General features: G+C 39.0%; 1 protein-coding gene across 3 annotated transcripts; it reads left to right on the top strand.

Moving 5' to 3' along the window:
- The first annotated feature begins 63 nt into the window (after positions 1-63).
- On the top strand, positions 64-13,104 carry ANKRA2 (ankyrin repeat family A member 2). 3 transcript variants are annotated; one of them, XM_061358607.1, is made up of 8 exons: positions 64-499; positions 2,526-2,684; positions 3,959-4,024; positions 5,368-5,465; positions 5,650-5,775; positions 6,164-6,230; positions 6,327-6,407; positions 12,026-13,104. In XM_061358607.1, the coding sequence occupies exons 1-8, from the start codon at positions 199-201 to the stop codon at positions 12,166-12,168; spliced, it is 1,041 nt and encodes a 346-aa protein (XP_061214591.1). In that variant the 5' UTR covers positions 64-198; the 3' UTR covers positions 12,169-13,104. The 3 variants fall into 3 exon arrangements, with proteins under 3 accessions (XP_061214591.1, XP_061214593.1, XP_061214592.1); XM_061358609.1 differs by lacking the exon at positions 12,026-13,104 and adding an exon at positions 7,444-7,935; XM_061358608.1 differs by lacking the exon at positions 12,026-13,104 and having other exon boundaries at positions 6,327-7,170.
- The last annotated feature ends 7,730 nt before the right edge of the window (positions 13,105-20,834 follow it).

The following is a 20,834-nucleotide window of genomic DNA, read 5'->3' as shown; positions in this document are numbered from 1 at the left end:
ACTACCACCAAGTTACATCAGCTTAAGTGAAGCCAAGCTTGGTGTATTTTTGTGCATTGCTTCACCAAAGCATTGTTAACCTGTTAAATGTTTTCAGTTTCAGGTTATTTAAACATCCGGATCTCTAGGTACAGCTTCATTGGCTGGAACTGCTAGTAGCTAGAAACCATGAAGAAACTTTTTGCATAAAACTTTCACATGTCTGGGCCCATGGCATCTTCAACAAACTTAGACGTTGCAGCCCAGTCAATTGTGGAAGAATGTACTGCTAGCTACAGCCTTCCACCCATGCCGGACATCAAAGTGGAGCATCAGCTTGACTCTAGCACAGAGGAGGGCCCAGCTCAGAGTGTTACCATGGGGATGAAATTCATTTTGCCCAATAGATTTGATATGAATGTCTGCTCGCGATTTGTGAAATCTTTGAATGAAGAGGACAGTAAAAATATTCAAGATCAAGTAAACTCTGACCTTGAAGTGGCATCTGTCTTATTTAAAGGTTGAACTTTATGGTACAAATTGTTGTGTGTGGACTGTGTCATCCTGTTAAATTGCTATTTAAAAAAAAAAAAGCGTCTGCCTTATACATGTGTTAATAATAGTTGTCTAGAATTTCTTACCCATCTATTATATACTTAATGAATTATTATTGTAAAATTAATCTCCATATTACTTTTAAAACATTTTAGTTGTTTTTTTTAAATTGAAAAAGTAGTGGCACAAAAAGTCTCTGATTTAATTTAATAAGAGCTGATGCTGATCACAAAAACAAATTTACTTCTTTTGTGTACCATGTTCTGCCACATGCTACATGTTGTTGAGTGCATGTATCTGCAAAACACTACTGAAAGCACGATATGATAATTTCAACTTCAGTAGCTTCCTGCAGCATGTTTTATCCTTTCAGTGGTACCGATGGCAAAATAGCATAGCTCATACCATTGATTTTGTTTTATCAATATGGATGTACAAAACTTGTAGTTGTTGCAGTGATTGGCTTGCCAGTGCAGCTTCACACTACTTGAAAATGAGTGTTACTCCAGTTCTGGATTGCTGCAGGTGGATCTCCAGCCATTGCTGGTCAGCTTCATCAGAACTGATCTGTGTTTTTTTGTGGCTGAACGTGTTGATAGAGAACAGAATTAGGACTTCTGTATATTTCTCCTTAACAGTTGTGATTTCCAGTGCTTGCTGTCATATTTCAGACTCTTAGTGATGTGTCTTTTCATGAGGTTGAATTTGACCTATTTTCTACAACACATACAAACACGGGCCTATTGTCAATTTTGATGGTTTCTCTTACTTGTATTGTTGGCTGCAGTTCATTGTAGCCATTGTAATTTTCAAACTTTTTTGATTTGCAGGCCCTAAGTGCTTACTAGTGGAGCTGCAGACCTGAACGGCAGATTTAGACCCATCAGCAGTAGGGTGTTTTTTCTTAGGTAATATTTGTGAACCCTTTAGAAGTAGTCCTGCAGATCCAGGTACCACAGGTCAAAAATCCCTGGTAGGTCTCTTTAGTTTGATCAAGTCAGCTGTAGCAATTTGATTAGCAAACAAGATTTGCATCCAGTTACCCTCTAATTGTAATTGATTGTCTCCCTGAATTTGCACTTGCATTTATGATCATGAGTTTCTCTATGGTATGAGTTCAGTGTGCCTGTTAATTACTTTCCAGTTAATAATTACTGTTGCACACTGATGTCAAGTCAATTTAGCCAGTAGTGGAGTTTAATCTTTCAATATGTATTTCCAGTATTTAATCAGTTAGCTTCTTAAAAACTAGTTGGCTCCTCAGCTACTTCTCAAAGCTAATAGTTAGTTTTGAGAAGCAGAAACCAAGATAATGTATGTATTCTGTAATAAAATGCCATTCGATTCTAACAGAAAGCTGGGAAAGTTAGTACAGATTAATATAGCAGCACTGCATAACTTCCCACGTTCTAAGTGGTGACTGGCTGTTGCATTTTATGGAAGTAACTATGGAATATCTCTCTCCCTGCTGGATAAGTATTAATAAAGCATTCATAATGCAGTTACAGATTTCCAACAGAAGTGTAAAAAGTCCTGGTGAAGAAAATTAGTGATGGTAGTCTTGGGGAGTAGGCAAAGGGATGATCTGAGCAGTTACTGACTGCATGGCTGACTGAAGCTGCATCATGTTGTTGCACTGGAGAACATTAATAAGGATGTGGTAGGCTATGTGGGGCTCTCGTACCTGATAAATCCATGCCAGGCACTGTTGAAAATCTAGATGAAGGCTTAACCTCATTTAGACACCCAATTTGTGTGACATTATGCTGTACTGAATACTGAACGTGTGGGTAGCAGCATTGTTTTATGCTAGAAATGCAAACAGCTGTTTGACAATACACAGTGGAAAAGCACATGTCACAAAGCTTACTTAACATGGGGTTTAAAGATCTTGTGACACTGGTGCCTTCTAGTTTGGCTTAAAATCTGTGGCTTGCTTTTAATGCTCTTACTAGTATTGAAATCCTGTCTGTTTTCTGTGTTCAATGTAGCTGAATGCAACAGCCACACTTCTCCTTCCCCTGGTATCCAAGTAAGACATGTTTATACTCCATCAACTACTAAGCATTTCTCACCAATAAAACAATCAACTACCCTAACTAACAAACACAGGGGAAATGAAGTCTCTACAACACCTCTGCTTGTAAACTGTAAGTATCATGACTTACTGTTAATTATTTTATGAGCTGTGTGTTAGATGGCTGACAGATTTTTCTATTTTTTTCCTTTGTTGTTTTAATAAACTTCTGTATAAGGAGAAAACATTGAGATAGTCTTGTCTAATTTCATGTGGTTCCAGCTGTGAAATAGTAATCCACCTGCTGTTTTGAATTCACGTCGGAAGTGTATTTTCCAGAAAGGATCCAATTCTTGATTAAAAAAAAAAAAATAGGTAAAGATTTTTCCGATCCTTTCTGAGCTTTAAGTTAGTGTGCTTCTTGTACTTGTTTTCAGAACCTGCACATCTTGTAAAATTTATTAAAATTAGATGATTGGTAAATGCTACAAACTCATGTTGCAAATGTCATGATTGCCACATATCTTGAAAAGCAGTACAATTTATGGGGTTTTGTTAATTGGTATTTTCTTTATAAATTAATTCTGTGTAATTCATTTATAAATTATTTCATCTATATATTATAAAATCAGTGTTAGAAAAAAAGGCTGCTTGCATTGGAAAAATTAATCTGGAGCTGCAGCATAGGCCGTGAACAAAATAGACAGTTTTTCTGAAGAAAATAAAACTTTAATGTTTCATATAGTGAATAGGAGAAGGACAGTGAACGGTATGTATTATGTACTTGTTAGCCAATTTTATTGTTCTATAATGTGGATAACTTCTTATATATTCCCTCCTGACCACCTTTCCAACCTCTTGGTATGGAAGACCAGCTTTGATAAGTTTAAAACAAGCCCAAAATCCTTTTTTTCCCCTGTAGATGTAGATGCAGATGTCTTGTCTTGTAATCATTTTGTAATGCCTGATGTATTCCACACTGTAGTGAGTGAAAGTCATGCCACAGGCTCACTGAGCAGTGTGACAGGTCTCCTGACATGTGATCTCTTAGATGTCATTTTGAAACTACACAACCTCAATTTACCAAAAGATGCTTATTTTCATTTCATAAATGTTCTTAATATGATCTTCGATTGCTGGCCAAGCATCAGGGAGCATGTTGCCTTGTAAAGAGTCAGTATGGGAAGTATTTTCTGCTTTTTAGTACAATTTCTACCTTGGTTAAAAAATTACCTAAACCTGTGGAACATTTTGAAAACTTCTTAAGGTACTGATTCTAGTTCAGAGTATAACATGAAACCTATCTACATTCTCAAATCTATGTTCTCTACTGGTTAAGCCAAATTCCAAATAGAGCAGAATGAAAATTGGTATGTGTGACAAATGATTTTGTTTTCTTTTTTTCAGCTTTATCAGTTCATCAGCTGGCTGCTCAGGGAGAAATGTTGTATCTGGCCACACGTATTGAACAAGGTGAGACAGAAGGAGAGTAAATCTCTCCCTTTTTTCTTTGGGGCATTTATACCCTGTTGTGCTTAACTTTTCCCTAAAAAAACATTAAAAAAAAACATTCCTCAATTCTGAAACAAATTGAAGGAAATTTCACGTATCTGTTCTTTGCAGATGTGGACTTTTGTTTCTCATCTGTCTTTTATTCACTGTTTCCTATGATTTGGGTTTTAAATGAAACATTAGCATTAATAGGAGTTGTAGGTAAATCCCTTCCTCTACCTGCTCCCCAGCTATATATGTAATCCATATAAATGAGAGGGGAGAATCTGTTCTATCAGAAGAGTTGTTACTTTTTAATCGTTATTATCTTTGTAATTTAAAACAATGACTTTCCAATTTTATTTAATCAATCAGTGTATAGAGCTGTATGTTGGTAATTTAAACCACGGCTCACACCCACAGTATAATAGTGCTGCTCAGTCTGAGTTAAGTAATAGTTTTCAGTGTGAAATTTGTGTGTCCGTAATGGATAGCATATTGAGTTGAGTAATATACTGTTAATAGTATAAGGGAATATATTGTTAATAGTATATTATTATACTAGTTGTAATCAGCCATACTTTCAGTGCATCTTTCTTGAAATGTTTGCTGGAAAGCAAGTAATGAGTCTCTGAGTCGATAATACTTTGTAATGTGTATAGCAAACAAATTGATTCTGGAGTATCAGTAAAAAATGCATACTCTAGTGCTATGATAAGCATTGGATTTTTTAAGTACTTAAATAGTTTTCACAAATTCCAGCTCAACTGTTTCAGCCAGCCAAATGTTAAAATTTTTTTTTCCTTCTTTCAGCTGCACTAGAAGTAGACCTTAATTGTTTCAACAAAACACCCTATTGATTACATGAACTCTGGGGGGGAATGGAGATATACTATTTATATTGCTTTACAAGATAATTCTTTACAAAATTTTGTGGCTCACTCTGTTGAAAAAAACAAAACAAACACCACTTTCTGCAGTGTAATAACAGACTGTCCCTCTTCGTTTTTCCAAAGATAAAGCCCAGATTACTGACAACTTGTAACATTTCTGAGTAGAAATAGAGCTTGATTTATAGATCTTAAACAATGAATTAACCCAATTCTTAAATTTTACTTTGCTCAGTTGAATGTTTTTTCTTTCTTGGACAAAGATATTTGCACCACCATTGCAATATAATTTTGTTTTTAAAGTTAAGGTAAGAATGACTTTTAGGCCACACTGATACCTCAGTCCATTCACCATGAATACATCAATGCATTTCACGAGCTTCTACTGTGCATCAGTGAAAGGGATTACTAAATTATTTATTTATCTTTACACAGAAAATGTAATCAATCATAAGGATGAAGAAGGATTTACCCCTCTGATGTGGGCTGCAGCTCATGGGCAGATAGCAATAGTGGAATTTCTCCTCCAAAATGTAAGGAAATAAACACACCTCATTTTAAATTCATTTACTTTTTAGTTCAGTTTGCCTTCTGATTTATTTTTCAATGCTACTATACACTTAAAAAGTTTTAGTTAAGTTCTGTGTAAAACCTCACATTTAAAAAAGGTGTGGTTAATTTGATCTGTTGTTGTTGTTGTTGTTACTATAATTTCAGGGTGCCGATCCTCAGATTTTGGGGAAAGGACGAGAAAGTGCCCTCTCACTGGCTTGCAGTAAAGGATACACAGATATTGTCAAAATGCTGCTCGACTGTGGAGTTGATGTCAATGAGTATGACTGGGTAAGACTCTAGCTCTACTTTATGTCAGGGGGTGCTTTGGTTAGAAATTTGGACCAGGGCATAGCACTGTTTTGGATTTTAAAATTATTCTACCTCTTCTAAAATACCTAAAAGTTTCAAAACTTCTATAGGGTAAGAGAAGTTGGCCTTACTAGTTCTGACTTGTTGGCAAAAAGAGAATGAGACTGAGTCCTTCTAGAAGGGTGAGCTTGCAGTCTAAACAGTAGACAAAAAAAAAATAATAAATTGAAGTTCCAAAACAGAACCTGATTTTTATAAAACCTATTAAATTTCTTACTGATACATAGAATTATACTGGTGTGTTAATGAATTACAGTTGCAGACTGCTCAGCCATTAAGTTTATAAGGCTTTTCTTTGCATTCGCAGAATGGAGGCACACCTCTACTATATGCAGTACATGGGAACCATGTGAAATGTGTAAAAATTCTCCTTGGTAAGCAGACTGTCCCAGCTTTATTATCAATAATAATACTGAGTATTGCCAGTTCTCATTGTCAGAGGTATGAGTTTCTTTTCCTGTTTTACATAGAAAGTGGTGCTGATCCAACTATCGAAACAGATGCTGGCTATAATTCCATGGATTTGGCTGTAGCCTTGGGCTATCGGAGTGGTGAGTATTGCAAATGTAAATTCTTTGATTTTGATTTTTACTGCTCTTTGTTTATGTAGCTGCTGCAATGATCCAATAGAAGTTTTGCAGCTGTTAGAAAATCCGTATCCTACAAGTCTTATTACCTAAATGTATTGGCCCAAAATGGGTAGGAATTTCTGTCCCTGTCTCAGAAAGCCAAGTACCTAGTAAGAAAATGTCACTGACCTGGGCCTGCATCTGTGGGCACAGATAATGGTGTGCAGGGCTGATGCAGTCCTTAGCTGCTTCCCCACCCTGTACAAAAGGGTGTGTATTGCACCAGACAACGATAAGAGACCCACAGCCCTCCTGACCCGCTCACCCTGGCACTTTGTTGATTGGCATGGTGTGATATAGCTTGCAAAACCTTCTTTCTCTGTCAGACTAGCTCCAGTTTTTCTTGGAGACAAACAGTAAAAGCCAGGATCAGTGAATTAGGCTACCTGACTTGTTTCTAGAAAAAAGAGACAAAGAAGGGATTCTTCATTGTTTTTTCCTCATGCTGCCCTCATTTTGAAAGCTGTGAAATGCCTGCCATGGAGAAACGAACTCCATCCTGAAATAAGCCCAGCACTGCATGTATAGCTTCTCCAACCAGGGCCCTGTACTTACAGAATGGCAGTAACATTAATAATGTCTAGATATAGGACTGCTTCAAGAGTTCTGTCTCAAAACATTCTACAGAAGTAGTTTTTAATAACCATTTTTGCCTACTTTCCATTTATAGGCTTAAGAATTTGTTTTCCATATACTATCAGCCTTTTCAAACTAGAGAACAGATCATCAGCTCAAAACCCTGTCATCTGTCTTACCGGGTGTATTGGTTTTGCAATATATGAGGCTTTTAATTTCTGAAGGGATGCAAACTGTCTTCCCGCAGTGAATTTATTCCTGTTCAGTTTTTATTAAACGATTGTACAGGACAAGCTGGCATCTACCAGGAAAAAATAGTACAGCCCTAAAAATGTGAAAAAACATTGAACACTGGTTAACTTAATCTTTTTCTCTGTTTTAGTTCAACAGGTTATTGAGTCTCATTTATTACAGCTACTTCAAAATATCAAGGAATAATGGTTGACTCTTTTGCTGGTGTCAGTTCTTGGCTTGGACATTTGTACTGCTTTTTAGCCCTATAATCAGTGAGAAGGGTTAGTTGTTTTTAAGTTTACCTCAGTTCAACTATTTTCTGGTTTTAGTTAAGCTTTTTAATGTTCTTCCTTGTCTTTCATTGTTGTTCATAAAATTTTGCAATGTCATCCTTTTCTTAAAAATATTTTATATAATTTTAGAAGAAAGTCAGTTGTGCATGAAAATATTTGTGAATATAAGCAGTTTTGACCATCTAAATGTTTACACTGAATGCAGTGAGTGGCACTGTGACATGTGTCCTATTTCATGTCATTGGTACATGTTCCCAGGACAAAATTTGTTTAGATAATTGAGGTGTGTCACCACAGAAGATACACATCTTTAGTATTACCAATAGTAAAATGTGCACCAGATGTGATTGTTTTCAAGATCGCCAGTTAATACTACTGTGTAAGCTTTTGGCTTTATCTGATTTTTAATTTGGTAGTAAATTGCAGGGCTTTGGTGATGGTAGTTTAATTCCTACCTGATTTCTTCCCATGTCCCTTCCTGTTGTAGTCCTGAAACAGCTAGGCTAGATCATCCTAGGTGGAAACTTCTCTGATAAAATGAAGCCAAATTACAAGTGCAGAATTCCTAGACCCTAAATACCCTCCCTGCAGTGGCTGAAAGCAGCCATCAGCTATGTAGGAAGACAAGCCAAATCCTACTGCATTCCAGCCTTCTTCAGCCAAAGTGTACTCCTTTGGATCATAGAATCATAGGATATCTCAAGATGGAAGGAACCCATAAGGATCATGGAGTCCAACTCCCTGCTCCTCACAGGACTACCTAAAACTAAACCATATGACTAAGAGCGTCACCCAGGTGGCCCTTGAACTCTGACAGACATGGTGCCATGACTGCTTCTCTGGGAAGCTTGTTCCAGCAACCAACTACCATCTGCCTGAGGAACCTTCTTCTAACGTCCAGACTGAACTTTCTCTGACACAGCTTCATTCCATTTGGTCACCAGAGGGAAATCAGCACTTCTCCCTCTGCTGCTGCCCCTTGATGCAGTTGTAGGCTGTGATGAAGTCACCCCTCAGTCTTCTCCAAGCTGAGCAAACCAAGTAACCTCAGCTGCTACCCAGAAGTCTTACCCTCAAGGCCTTTCACCATCTTAGTCAGTCTCATCTGTACACACTCTAATGGCTTGATATCATTCTTATGCTGAGGTATCCAAAACTGCACAGAGTACTCAAGGTGAGGCCACACCGATGCAGTCTGGAGTGGGACAATCAATCACCTCCCTTGACCAGCCAACTATACTGTTCTTGATGTACCCCAGGACACAGTTGGCCCTTCTGGCTGCCAGGGCACACTGTTGACTCACATTCAACTTGCCATCAATGCAAATCCACAGAACTCTCTTTGCAGGGCTGCTATCCAGCCTTTCATCCCCTCCTTCGGCAGGATGTCCCAACAGCTGTTCAAGTAGAACCGCAATTATGATTTTAAGATTAGTTGAAAAATTAGGCAATGTGCACTGATTTTCTGAGTCCCCTGCACTGAGTAATGGGACATGTGATAGTTCTGGACAAATAATAGATAAGCTTCTGGAAGACCCTTCTCAGAAGCTTTTTCCCTGACTGTACATACAGACCTCTGTAGAGAGTTTGCATGTTTTCATAAGCATTTCTCCATTGTGTCCACTAGAGGTCTAGCATCCAGGCATATCCATGCACCCCTAGCCCCTGCCTTTCTTCCTTGCTCCATGTAATGTTTCTATTTGAAAATACTCCATACACAAAGGAAATCAGTACTGTTTAAAGTATGTGCAATGTGATCCTGACCAAGGATACTGGAAGGCTGGGGCATAATCCAGCCAAGTTCTTCTGAGCCAGGGCCAGAAAAATAAAACATTAATTATGTTATTTCAAAGTGACTAGGTACGCAATAGGAGAAAACATAAGGAAAAATCCAAACCTACACGGATTAAACCTGAATTTCTGGCCAGATTTCTCTATAACTCTACTGAAACATCAGTGGTGTATAGAAGGTGTAAATTGGGCCAAAATTAATCTCTGAAAGGTTGTGCGAGAGCAAACTCAGAGATCCATTTCTTTCATGAAGCTGAAAACTGAAATGTAATGAACCTAAGGTGAAGGCAGGTGAAGCAGGAAAATGTAATTGACCCTGCTGATGCTGGTGAAATCCTTGCTGCATTTGAGTATTCTCTCTCCCAGACTTTAACACTTGTATTTTTAACGTAGAGTTTTACAACAGTTTTACTGTATCATGCATGATTAAATCAGGTGAAAGAAACCATAAATCCAGCATGCCTTGAAAGCAAGGTAGGGAAATTGTTTTGTAATTAAAATCTAGAAAAATGTGTCTTCCTACAAGTAATTTTAAAATAACATTTTAAATTTTTAATTTTAAAATAACATTTTTAATTTAATTTTAAAATACAGTAGTTACTACTGTAAAAATTGCATATTATAAATACTGAGATTTAATGGCTGATGTAAAAACAAATGTCAAATTTCCATGTTTGTTGAAAAGCAATGCAAAAATAATGCAAACCATCTTTTCTGGAAACATCATAACCTGACCTATTTCTGATTATTTTTTAAGACACTTTGTGTATGGACATGCTATACAAGTGTGCGTAAGTACCAGAATTTGCTTTTTGTGTATTATTTGTGTTACAGGAAAATACTTGTTCTAAATGATGAACCTTCTGTATCTGCTTTGTATTTTGTCTTGCACTTCAATAAGCATTGAGTTAATATATAGGAAATAAACTGACTAATTCTTAACTATTGCCTGATAATGTATCATACAGGGAGATACTGAAATAGAGGAACATTGATTAAGACAGCAAAATGTAAAATTTCTTCCATCTTTTTGCTGTAGAATTTCAAGTGATTGTCAGTCATCACCACATATCCCACAAAAGGGCACAGAGGTGAAGATGATCATCTTTCAGAAGCCATTCACTGCATTAAGAGCCCTTTCTATAGCATAACAGTATGCTAAGGCAGTGAACTTGGAATTGAAGTTTTCTGTGGCTCTTTGTGAGGGCCCCTGCAGGGAACAGCCAGCAGTATTTCATAAGCTATGATTCAGGCACCCTGAGGAAAACTTAGAGTTAGCAAACTGGGAGCAGAGGGGGGAAATCAATGCAAAGAAAAAGCTTTACTCACTGGAAAAAATCACTGTCAAAAAAGCCCAGACAACTTGATTATGCAATATTAACAGCATGCTTCACTCCACGTACTTCATGTTTCTCTGAGGCACAACAATGAATTTGTTTTTCTTGGTGTAAATACTTCTCAGTATTCAGTTTTCTCTGTTTACAGTGGTAAAAAATGTAAAGCCTCTGATTCAGCATTGGTAACTGTTCTGAAACACCAGCCTGCTGATTTTGTTTTAGTGAACCATCTCTGTAGCCTTTCATAGCAGGGAGATGACACTAGGAGTTACCTTTGAACCACAGCCATGGGTCTGAAGGCAGCAGCACTTCCTTGCCATGGCATCCCAAAACCAGAGGCAGTCAAAATCTTAACTCCAAGTGGATTCTCTCTAAACAGTCTGCCAAAAGCTCTTGCCAATGTAATTTCTTACAGAAGTGTCAATATTTTACATTTGATATTAAATGAGAGCATACTGTATTTCAGAGTGTTAGCAAGCAAGTTGCTTTCCTCTTTTATCAAATTAAGTGTGCAGCATGTAATCACAGATGTCATAAACTCCCCCTTGCAAAGCAGATTGCCTAGCAATTTCATGTAGTAGTAACAGACAGCTTCAGAGCTACACAAAGTCTTTGTCTCATTCCTTCACATTTGACTTTGCAAGGTATTCTGGTTTAAACAGGGCAAGTACACAACAAACACTGCAATGCAGTGGGTATGACATTTGTCAGATTTAACATCCTGGCTGCAACTGCTCAGAAACCTTACAGTACAAGACAGACAGGCTTTATCTGCATTGCAGGGAAATGAAGCTGAAGAAGCAAGCAGCTCTGTTCACTGAGGGCAATACGGGTGCGAAAATTCCACCGTGGAGAACAAAATTTTACACATCCACTTTGTAATTGCTCAAAGAATTTCTGCTGTCTCTCAGTTTAGCAGTGACCAAGATAGAAACCGAACCAACAGAGAAGTTCAGTGAAACTGACCAAGACAGAAACTGAACCAACAGTGAAGAATAACCAGATTGTTAATATTTGATTAAAAGAAGTTAAGATACTGTATGTGAACTGATTCTCAAAGGAACTGTGACCAGTACACCCTGCTCCCAAGCCCTAGTCAATGCGGGTAGCGTAACTGACATTAGTGTAACTAGTGCCATTTTATGACGGAAGCAGTCATCCTCTGGGGTCAACCACATCATGTATATTTTTGGGCCCTGAAGGTCCTGTGCACGAAGCAGACAAAGGAAACAGATTTCTCCTTCCCCTTCCTACCAGCCTTGGTTCCTGGGCACAAGGCCGATTACTCCTGTCCTTACTGTGCCTGAAGGTCCCAGGCACCCAGACAGCCTGGTGGTGTTGATGACCCTGACACAGAACAAGGATGGTAACAGCACAAGAGCACTGTCTGTAAAATCAAACACAAGTCCTAACGGGGAACATGGACCAGAACTGCTGCTGGACAGGGAGTGAGACTAGGACCTGCCCAGGACACCTCCACTGTGTCTTCTGCTTCCTGCAAAGAATGAAGGAGTGACTCATTCTCTTGTATGATTTGAATCTAGATTATGATTATTATATTGATACAGCAAACCAGGTATTAACATCTGATCTTCAGATGGTCCAGGTGATTAGAAATTGTAAATTAGATTGTGTTATAGATTCTGTATTATGCTACTTAGAAGTACTACATTGATTCTGCTTGGAGAAATCCCGTACCATTCTAATAATAAATTCTGTGCTGTACTAATCATAGTATCTTAAGGAAAAAAAAAAAAAAAAAAAGAAAAAAGCTTTAATTGTAACTATAACTTTGTGCTGTTACCATTCTGCCAAGGATCCCTAAAAAGAACCTCTCTGCCCCCTGAGTGTCAGATGACAGAAGTGGAACTTTATACATTTTCATACAGACAGGATTCGGTCAAGTGAGGAGTTAACCATGTACAATGTTAGCACTACTATTAGCATGTAAATCTGATGAGCACTTTGTAACACTCTCCCCAGTCTCTTCTGGTTTTCCCTGAGGCTGTTACTGGTTCCACTCTGTTGCCTTCTTTGTTCATCAGTCTTGTTCTTTGAATTCCCCACTTGCATTTCTGAGACAGTTACAGAAAGCAGCAACCTCCTGCCAAACCTTCCCAGGGTAAAGCTCCATCTCCCTTTAGCTGCCTGTGGGTTTTCCTTGGTATAAAAAAACCACACACACACAATAGCAAACCCCAAACAACAGTGTCCTACACCTACTCGTGCCACACAGGGAGCTGGTGCCCGCAGCAGGGGGCCAACAGATCAAAGATAGCACCTCTGCTCTCCACCTTTTCCAAGGTCCACACAGCCTCCAGCTGTGGAACCAGAGGCAAATCCTGTCTCATGGCCATGATACAAGGCTTCCCTCGTGACACTTTTTTTAGAGGACCCAGGAGCTGACATCTCAGTGTTACTCCTGCAGAAAGGAATACTGTTACTCAAACACAGGGAGATGGAAATCGGCCTCTGAGTCTTACTCAGCTAAGAAGCAACATAGACAAACTTCTACTTACAGCATTCATCAATTTTGAATTTCCAGAGTTACTTTACTGTGTCCTTGGTCCTATGTTCTTTCAGTAACCTGTAAGCAATCTTAACGCTCACTTATTTAAACCCTGATGATACTACCTAACTTGCAGCCTGAAGAGAGAGCTGTAAACTAAGGCCAGAACTACTGCTACTTTTATACCGCTGTGTTAGAGCTACTTGGAACAAAAACTGTCAGAAGTAGAGCAACCATTAAAGTTTATCCTAATTCCAGGTAGCTTTTCCACCTCAGCAGTTCACAGTCACACCTGTATCTAATCGCTAGCATGAACCAGATGCAATTCCATATCCTCATGAAACTGTAAAGGATAAGGGATAGAAAAGAAGAGAAAGACACTATTTGCTGGGATGAGAGACTTAAGTCTGTTCTGCATTTTTCACTAAGAAGCTGATTGTTAGGGGAGTTCCAGCAGAGTTTTTCCTGAACATTGTAGACCAGACTTTTTTTTCTTTACAACAACAGTAAATCACTGCAGTGCAGACACAGACCGTCACTACAATAATCATCATTAGTATTGTTACAGCAGTTCCGCTTGCATGCATCTCCTGCTGTGCAGCACATAATGCTTTCAGAAAGTACGCTGCTCTGTCTGCCAGTGAATGTACAACTGGGTGAATTAGGAATCCAGTCACTTGGAACTTTAAAGATCAAAGATATTGTGAGGGGTTAATCCTAGGAATGACGTCTGAATAGATCTTTCTGTTGAGGGTGATTTGTCACCAAATTAAGCTAGAAACTCTATAGGCATACATGACTGTAAAGCACGTCAGTCATTCTTCAACAGATGAGCAGTGATGAAGCCAACCATGCACACAAAAATCAGCAGGAAAGGCTGCAGAGCCCAACTGTAAACTGGGCACAGCAACGAGGTGGATTACAGCTGGGGGACTGCACTGTACAACTCACCCTTTTCCTGCAAAAAGAAACCTAAGTGATCTCTGAATAATCTTGACCTGCATTTTGGGGAGTATTGTTTTGATTCATTACAGCAATAAACTGCATATGCTCTGGTTTTTAACACTGAAATCAAATCATGACAAAACCAGCCACATGACACGCTTTTCACAGCCCCAAGCCTTTCTAGCACATCAGCATTTGTATTTCATAAATAGAAAACACAGATTACAGACAGTGTCATTTTCACACAAATTATAGTATATATCACTATATACCACTGGAAAGTATTTCAGGAGGACCTATCATTCAGTCAGTAGCTTGACTCAAACTCTCTGTATTATTGTCAACTAGAGGACAGAAGATGATGTGCTATCTCCAGGCAAATCTGATGTGCCAGCATTTAGCCAGGCTTCTAGCACAAGAGAAAAAGAAATCTGGGCAAGCTCTGGCTAAACCCTATCAATCCCTGTACCCTGCATTTGTAGCCATTAGGTTACGTCTAAATTGTATTATTTTTGCATCACAAAAAACAGCCTGCCTAGCTACTCTGCATCTGTGGTATAATGTCTGTCATGAATATAGGGTAAGATCACAGGCATAACAGCGTTGCCATTGTCTCAAAAAAGGGCTTTTGTTTGGAATCATTATGGTTTTCTGCTCACATAAAATGTGAAGGTTTCAAGGAGATCCAGAGCCTCATACAAAATATACTGGTACCCTTGAAAGCTCAAGACCCCCTTGAAATTCAACATGCAGCCTGCTGACATTGTTTGTCTGTAATGTATACTGTATTTCCTGGTGAAACTAGAGAGCTACTAAGAGAGGACATAATTGAAAAGGCAAACCTAAAAGCAATTCCACATTTTGAAACAAACGATAGCTCTTAATTTTCAAAGTGCACATAATTAAAATAGGGCAATGGTAAAATATGAGGGACGCACAACGTGAGTGGAGAGTCTATAATACAAATGTGAGAGGGTTGACACTAAAGCAGAATGACAATCCAGCCAGCTTACAGCTCCTGACAGAGGTCAGCCTAGACACCAGTGTAATACGGGCACAAGGTCACATCTAAGCAAGCCTGAGTTTTATGTGCTGGTAGAAGATGACTCAGAGAATCCCCAGGCCTGTAGGCTACTCCAGCTTCTACAAACAGTAAAACACATGCAAAAAAAAAAAAAAAAGAACCAAGCAAACAAACAAACAAAATCTTAAATATTATCACCCCCAGGTAGGAATCACTGGAGCATGAAAATGCTGCTGATGTACACAGGGATTGTTTATCCAAATGCTGCCCCAGCATATGCTAAAGGCAAACCCTAGATGGCCATGCTGGTTTCACACTGTTTAGGAACTTCCCAAATCCAGGAAGAACTGCACCATCTTCTGATTCCTAACACTAAGTGGTGCAAAGCACCTAGAAGGGAAATACATGTTTTTTACATTAACTCCTCCCTGCTGCTTTGGAGACCAACTCTCCAAGGGACAAAAACTTGTAACAGGCACATCAAACCGATAAGCCTGCCACTCTGCTGCCACTACTGTTCCATTTTTTCACTTCATCTGATTTTACTTTAGGTATGAATCCCACAAACATACATGATCATATTACCTTTGCAGGATCAGGACCCTTGAGACAGTAGCTGCTTCTTACCATACGCTTATGTAAGAGTCATACCTGGTGGGGGCAGATGACACTCCCAACCATAACGCAACAAGACGGGAGTTGACTAACCTGCACAAGTGAAGCCAAGCAATGTTAGAAAGCAGCGCAAATGCAGAAGTCCTTATACATAGTTGTTCGTAAATATTGTAAACAAGGTTCCCACCTACTCATCTGCTACGTATCACAGCCATGTCACTCACCATAAGTGGCTCTAATGAGGCTACCACTGCTCCTGGTTTTAGTATTGCAGATGCAATAATACTGAAGAGACAAGGAAAAAGTCATCACATGAATTACCAAAACCATTCTGCTGTGACTGCAGATGCCACAGATGTCTGTCAAAGATTGACATCACAGATCTAGCACAGATTTTGGCCCACACAGCCATCTTTACATTATCTTTGTCCTGTACAGTCACAAGTTAAGAGTGCAAGGAAGCCCTTCTGGATTTCAGTTGGGTACTTAAAGATGGCAGCAGCCTTATTACATAGTTATTAGGAACTCATTGCAAAAGAGCAGCCCACAAAATACTACTGCTGAGAGAAGATCTGACCCTCAAGCCATACTCAGTTATCTCTGCAATTGTCTCGTGCAGTTGCTGGGTGTAAGAGGAAAGCATAGCAGGACTAGCCACAGTACCTGGAGCTGTGGCTTAAACCCAGAATTTCTCCTGTTTCAGTAGATACTTTCAGCATCTTCAAATCTTGCTTAACCTTATAGCATCATTTTAAACCCACTGATAACAAGCAGGTACAAACACTTGCCACAAGTTACATGTTGGTTGTGAAGCAGGAGACTGCTCAGATATACATGACTTAAATCTAAGATTCCAGCATAAACCCACCAGACATCTCAGGTGCAACTCCATAAGCTGTACAGGTCTAACCAGAGAAAGACCTTTTTAACTTGGTACCTCCTGAAAACTGGAAGGGTAGGGCACAACCCACATCTACATTTTTCCAGTACTCAAAAAAAAAAAGAAAAAAAATCCAAAACAAAGCACTACACATACTTTACAAATACAGAATAGGGATTTCAAGTGCAGCAGATACTTCAGCCATTATCTGCCAATAGTACATCAAATCCCTGGCGTGTCAGAAAAGTGTTGCAACTGCTGGTTACTTGATATCAAAAGCAAAAGCCCTGTGTTACATATCAAACCGACCTTCAACCATCCCAGTATCTGAATAGCAGCAAGATACTGAGATTTCTGCCTTATCGTCAAATCACAGAATGTTTAGGATTACAAAGGACCTTAAGAGCATCTAATTCCAACCTCCTACTGTGGGCAAGGATGCCTCACACTAGACCATGGTGCCCAAGGCATTGTCCAATCTTGCCTTGAACGCTGTCAGGCCTGAGCACCGCCTTCTGCCTACCTAAGACATAACAGATACATGCTATAAAAATAATCATTAATGCTTTATATGATTACAAGGGTCATCCAGCAATTGCTCCGATTTCCTCAAATTCATTAGTAATGCAAAAGGTTGGGCTGTAGCTCATGTGTAAGAAGTGTTGTTAATCTACACACCACACAGCTTTTTCACTGTCACACAGAACAGCTTTTTCACTGCCAGGATACCTTCACTGCAATGTAAAGGCAAAACCAAAAACCCGACATATTATGGTAAGACAGCCCAGCAACAGTATTAGCCAAGCTGTCTTCCTTCTATTCAGGAACATTATTCTCTAATAATAATCCATGCACAAAGCAGAATATTAACAAGAGCATGGACTTTCATGTTGAGACTTCAAATACTTTACCAAGAAAACTCTCAGCTTAAAGTTGATTAGTATAGACCAAAGTAGTTATTCTCCTGATTCTCCGAGCTTCTAGATGTATCCTACTTTTTAATGTCTTTAAAGTAATCGAATACAATTCAATCAAGCTAATCCTCTCACTCCCTCATGCTATAGACTATTTACCTTAGCGAAGTAAGCTAGGCTCGGCTGCACGGTCAGATCCCTTTCTGTAAACAGGACTTCCTCACAGAGCACAGTACCTGTTACAGGTCAGGATTTTTCAACTATCACATCCAGTGACAAACATTTTCAGCAACTCTCACAAACTGCTGAATGCAACTGAAAGTATAAATCTGAAAAGGAATAAATAACAGCTTAGACAAATCAGGAGCCACATTGCAGGTATTATCTAAGCTCAAGACTTAGTCGAGTACTTGTTAATATTTTAATTTTTAACTCATTATTTTAGCTTTAAAAACCCCTCTTTATATATAACATTACCTTGTCAGTCACTTCAGGTTGTAACCTAGTCATCATCAACACAGACCTCCCTGCAGGCTTTCCTATCTGTGCTGAGTGTTAACTCTCTTGTTTCATAGCTTGTTCAAATCCACTCTCAAAAATGGGATAATTAAGCAGATTCCACACTCCAGCTCTTCAATCACCCCACCCACCTCCCTGGGAAACTTCCCCAACTCATTCACACAACTGTAACATTTACAAACACTCAGTTTCTTCCCAGCTGGTGTTCTGATCACATCTTAATTCTAGCTCTTCCATGACTTCTGACAACAAATACGAGCTATTACCTTCATTTCATATGACCTCTACCTGTACCATAATGTGACATCCAAGTTTTCAGCAGGGATACTTCAGGGAACGTGAAGTGTCCCTATGACATTCCACCTGCAAAACACATTATTAGCACAAAATTTCACAGAAGTGGAAACTACATGAGCTTCCCACACACCCGCAGCAAATCCACGTAAGATACATGAGTACCGATTTGGTATTTGAGGTACTGAGCTGTGAACATTTTAAACCAGCTCAAGTGATCTTCCTTAGTCACGTATATTAAATATGCATTACTACTGTGGAGTTCTCACTGAGACCGTTAAAGACACAAACTCAAGAGACCTTAAAAAAAAACCAACATGCAATAACTCAAGATGGCTTCCAGAACTTTTAACAATGCTACTTTAAAACCATAATATGGTGCTTTTTATTTTTATATGCATGTCCTGAGTTCAGCTGTAACAGTTATTTTTCTCCTTAGTAGCTGGTGCAGTGCTGTGTTTTGTTTCAGTCTGAGAACAGTACTGGTAACACATTGATGTTTTAGTTGTTGCTAAGCAATGCTTACCCTGATCTTACCTGGGACTTTCCAGTCCCTCATGCCCTGGTAGTGAGGTGGGGCAAAGGAAGCTGGGAGGAAGCAGAGACTGGAGACCTGACTCAAATTAACCAAAGGGGTATTCCATACCACAGCACATCATGCTCAGTATATAAACTCGGGGGGAGTCACCAGGAAGGCCCAGATTGCTCCTATGGTTGGGCTGGTCTGGTCACCAGTCAGCAGGTGGTGTGCCACTGTATTGTGCATCACTTGTGTTTACTGGCTTCCCCCCCTCCCCCTTAGTTCTATATTCTCTCCCTTTGTTATTTCCCTTAGCATCAGTAGTGCTGTATTATACTTTAGTTGTTGGACTGTTCTTATCTCAACCCATGGGGCTTACATTCTTTCAGTTCTCCTCCCCATCCTACCAGGATCTGGAGGGAAGAAAGGGAGCAGTGAGTGAGTGGCTGCAGTAGTGCCATGTTACCAGCTGGTCCTAACCCCTGACAATTCACTGGACTATATTATTAAGGTAGCTCCACCATTTTCCAATCAGATTTTGACGGGTTTTTTTATTAGCATACACTAATTTTAAATCACAGCAAAGCCCTCGAAGCATATTAACAAGCAAAATATTTCTAAAGATCTGTTGCAGAAATGATGAATAAAAATCTCAAACCGCTACTCCATTGGAGTCAAGCTGCTCAATGTGACAAGGTCCAGAACATTCCCTTAGCTTTTCAGAAATAAAAAGTTCAAGCAAGCATTTGTTTCAGTGCAGGCATCTGTTTTCTTTTCCCTGTTGTCCAAGATATTTCGAACAGAGATACATAGGCAATTTTCTCAAGACTACAGATATGAATCCATAATGGTGTAATTATCATACGGTTACATAGAAGTTTAATCTAATGAGAAATATCAACACAGCTATTTTAAGTTTCTAGCAGTTAATGACAGACTAGGAAGATCATAATCAAACTCCTTAAGAGAAAATAATCACAGCATTGAGTCTAGGACTGAGCATTTAAGTGTCAGACATGAAGACTACTACAAACTTCCACTTAAAATCTGCTATAATCAAGAACACATTTTGATAATATCTTGATCCTCAAGTCACAGTCTGAGGATACAGAGATATGCCAGTATTTCCTGATTGGGAGCATACTTAGCATGGAGACTTCCACAGACCTGTCACATGACTGCTTACCACTGTATTAGCATTATTTTGCATTTCAAAGACACAGTTTTACCATGGATATTATTTATGCACCAAGTATGTCTGCAAATGGTGAAAAAAGCTAACACTGCCTACATCTCTAAGCAAGATTCCAAATCACTTCATGAGACAGAAACTGGTATGAAACACTTTATAGGCAAGATCTACAGTGGCTTAAAGGAACTATCTTTGAGGACTTACATATTTGAGTCACAGAATGGGCAATACATTTACTGATTCTCAAAAGAAACCCAGCACACCATTTATTGACTCACCATGTCACAGAAGTCGGTAAACAACTCTCTAAAATTCATTTTTTTACCTTTTACAGGGCACTTAGCTTCAAGTCACCATCTTAATTTCAAAACTCACATTTGCAGTTTTCCTTATTGCCAGAAGTCAATGAAAGCACTTTTGTATTTCAACTAATTAAATGCTAAAAGTGTAATTTACTGATAAAGTACCTGCAAACTTAAATTGTTACTCTAAGTCCTTGCACGTGGCTCCAGCCATGTCACACTCACAGATCAGTGTCTTACCTCAAAGTACAGGAAATGCACAGCTCAAACAAGTTCCTCCACTGTTTCACAACAGTAACTACACCATGACAAACATGCTTGGCAAGTCGAAGAGCCCCACCTTTTTCCAGGCACCGGAGAACTTAGTTATGGCTACAGCAAGGTTTTAACCTGAATTTTTCACT

Source organism: Neopsephotus bourkii, unplaced genomic scaffold (assembly GCF_033783945.1).
Source record: "Neopsephotus bourkii isolate Nb327-2 ecotype Australia unplaced genomic scaffold, CSIRO-AGI_Nbou_v1 NB_948, whole genome shotgun sequence".
NCBI classification, from domain to species: domain Eukaryota; kingdom Metazoa; phylum Chordata; class Aves; order Psittaciformes; family Psittacidae; genus Neopsephotus; species Neopsephotus bourkii.
Note: the sequence above shows the minus strand (reverse complement) of the source record. Positions and strands in the feature narration are given on the sequence as shown.

What these genes read in the sequence shown, in the direction of transcription:
- ANKRA2 (XM_061358607.1), top strand. Translation starts at nt 199, where the DNA reads ATGTCTGGGCCCATGGCATCTTCAACAAACTTAGACGTTGCAGCCCAG. An exon ending in ATGTCAATGAGTATGACTGG is followed by an intron (nt 5,776 to 6,163) that starts GTAAGACTCTAG and finishes TTGCATTCGCAG; the next exon opens with AATGGAGGCACACCTCTACT. An exon ending in ATGTGTAAAAATTCTCCTTG is followed by an intron (nt 6,231 to 6,326) that starts GTAAGCAGACTG and finishes TGTTTTACATAG; the next exon opens with AAAGTGGTGCTGATCCAACT.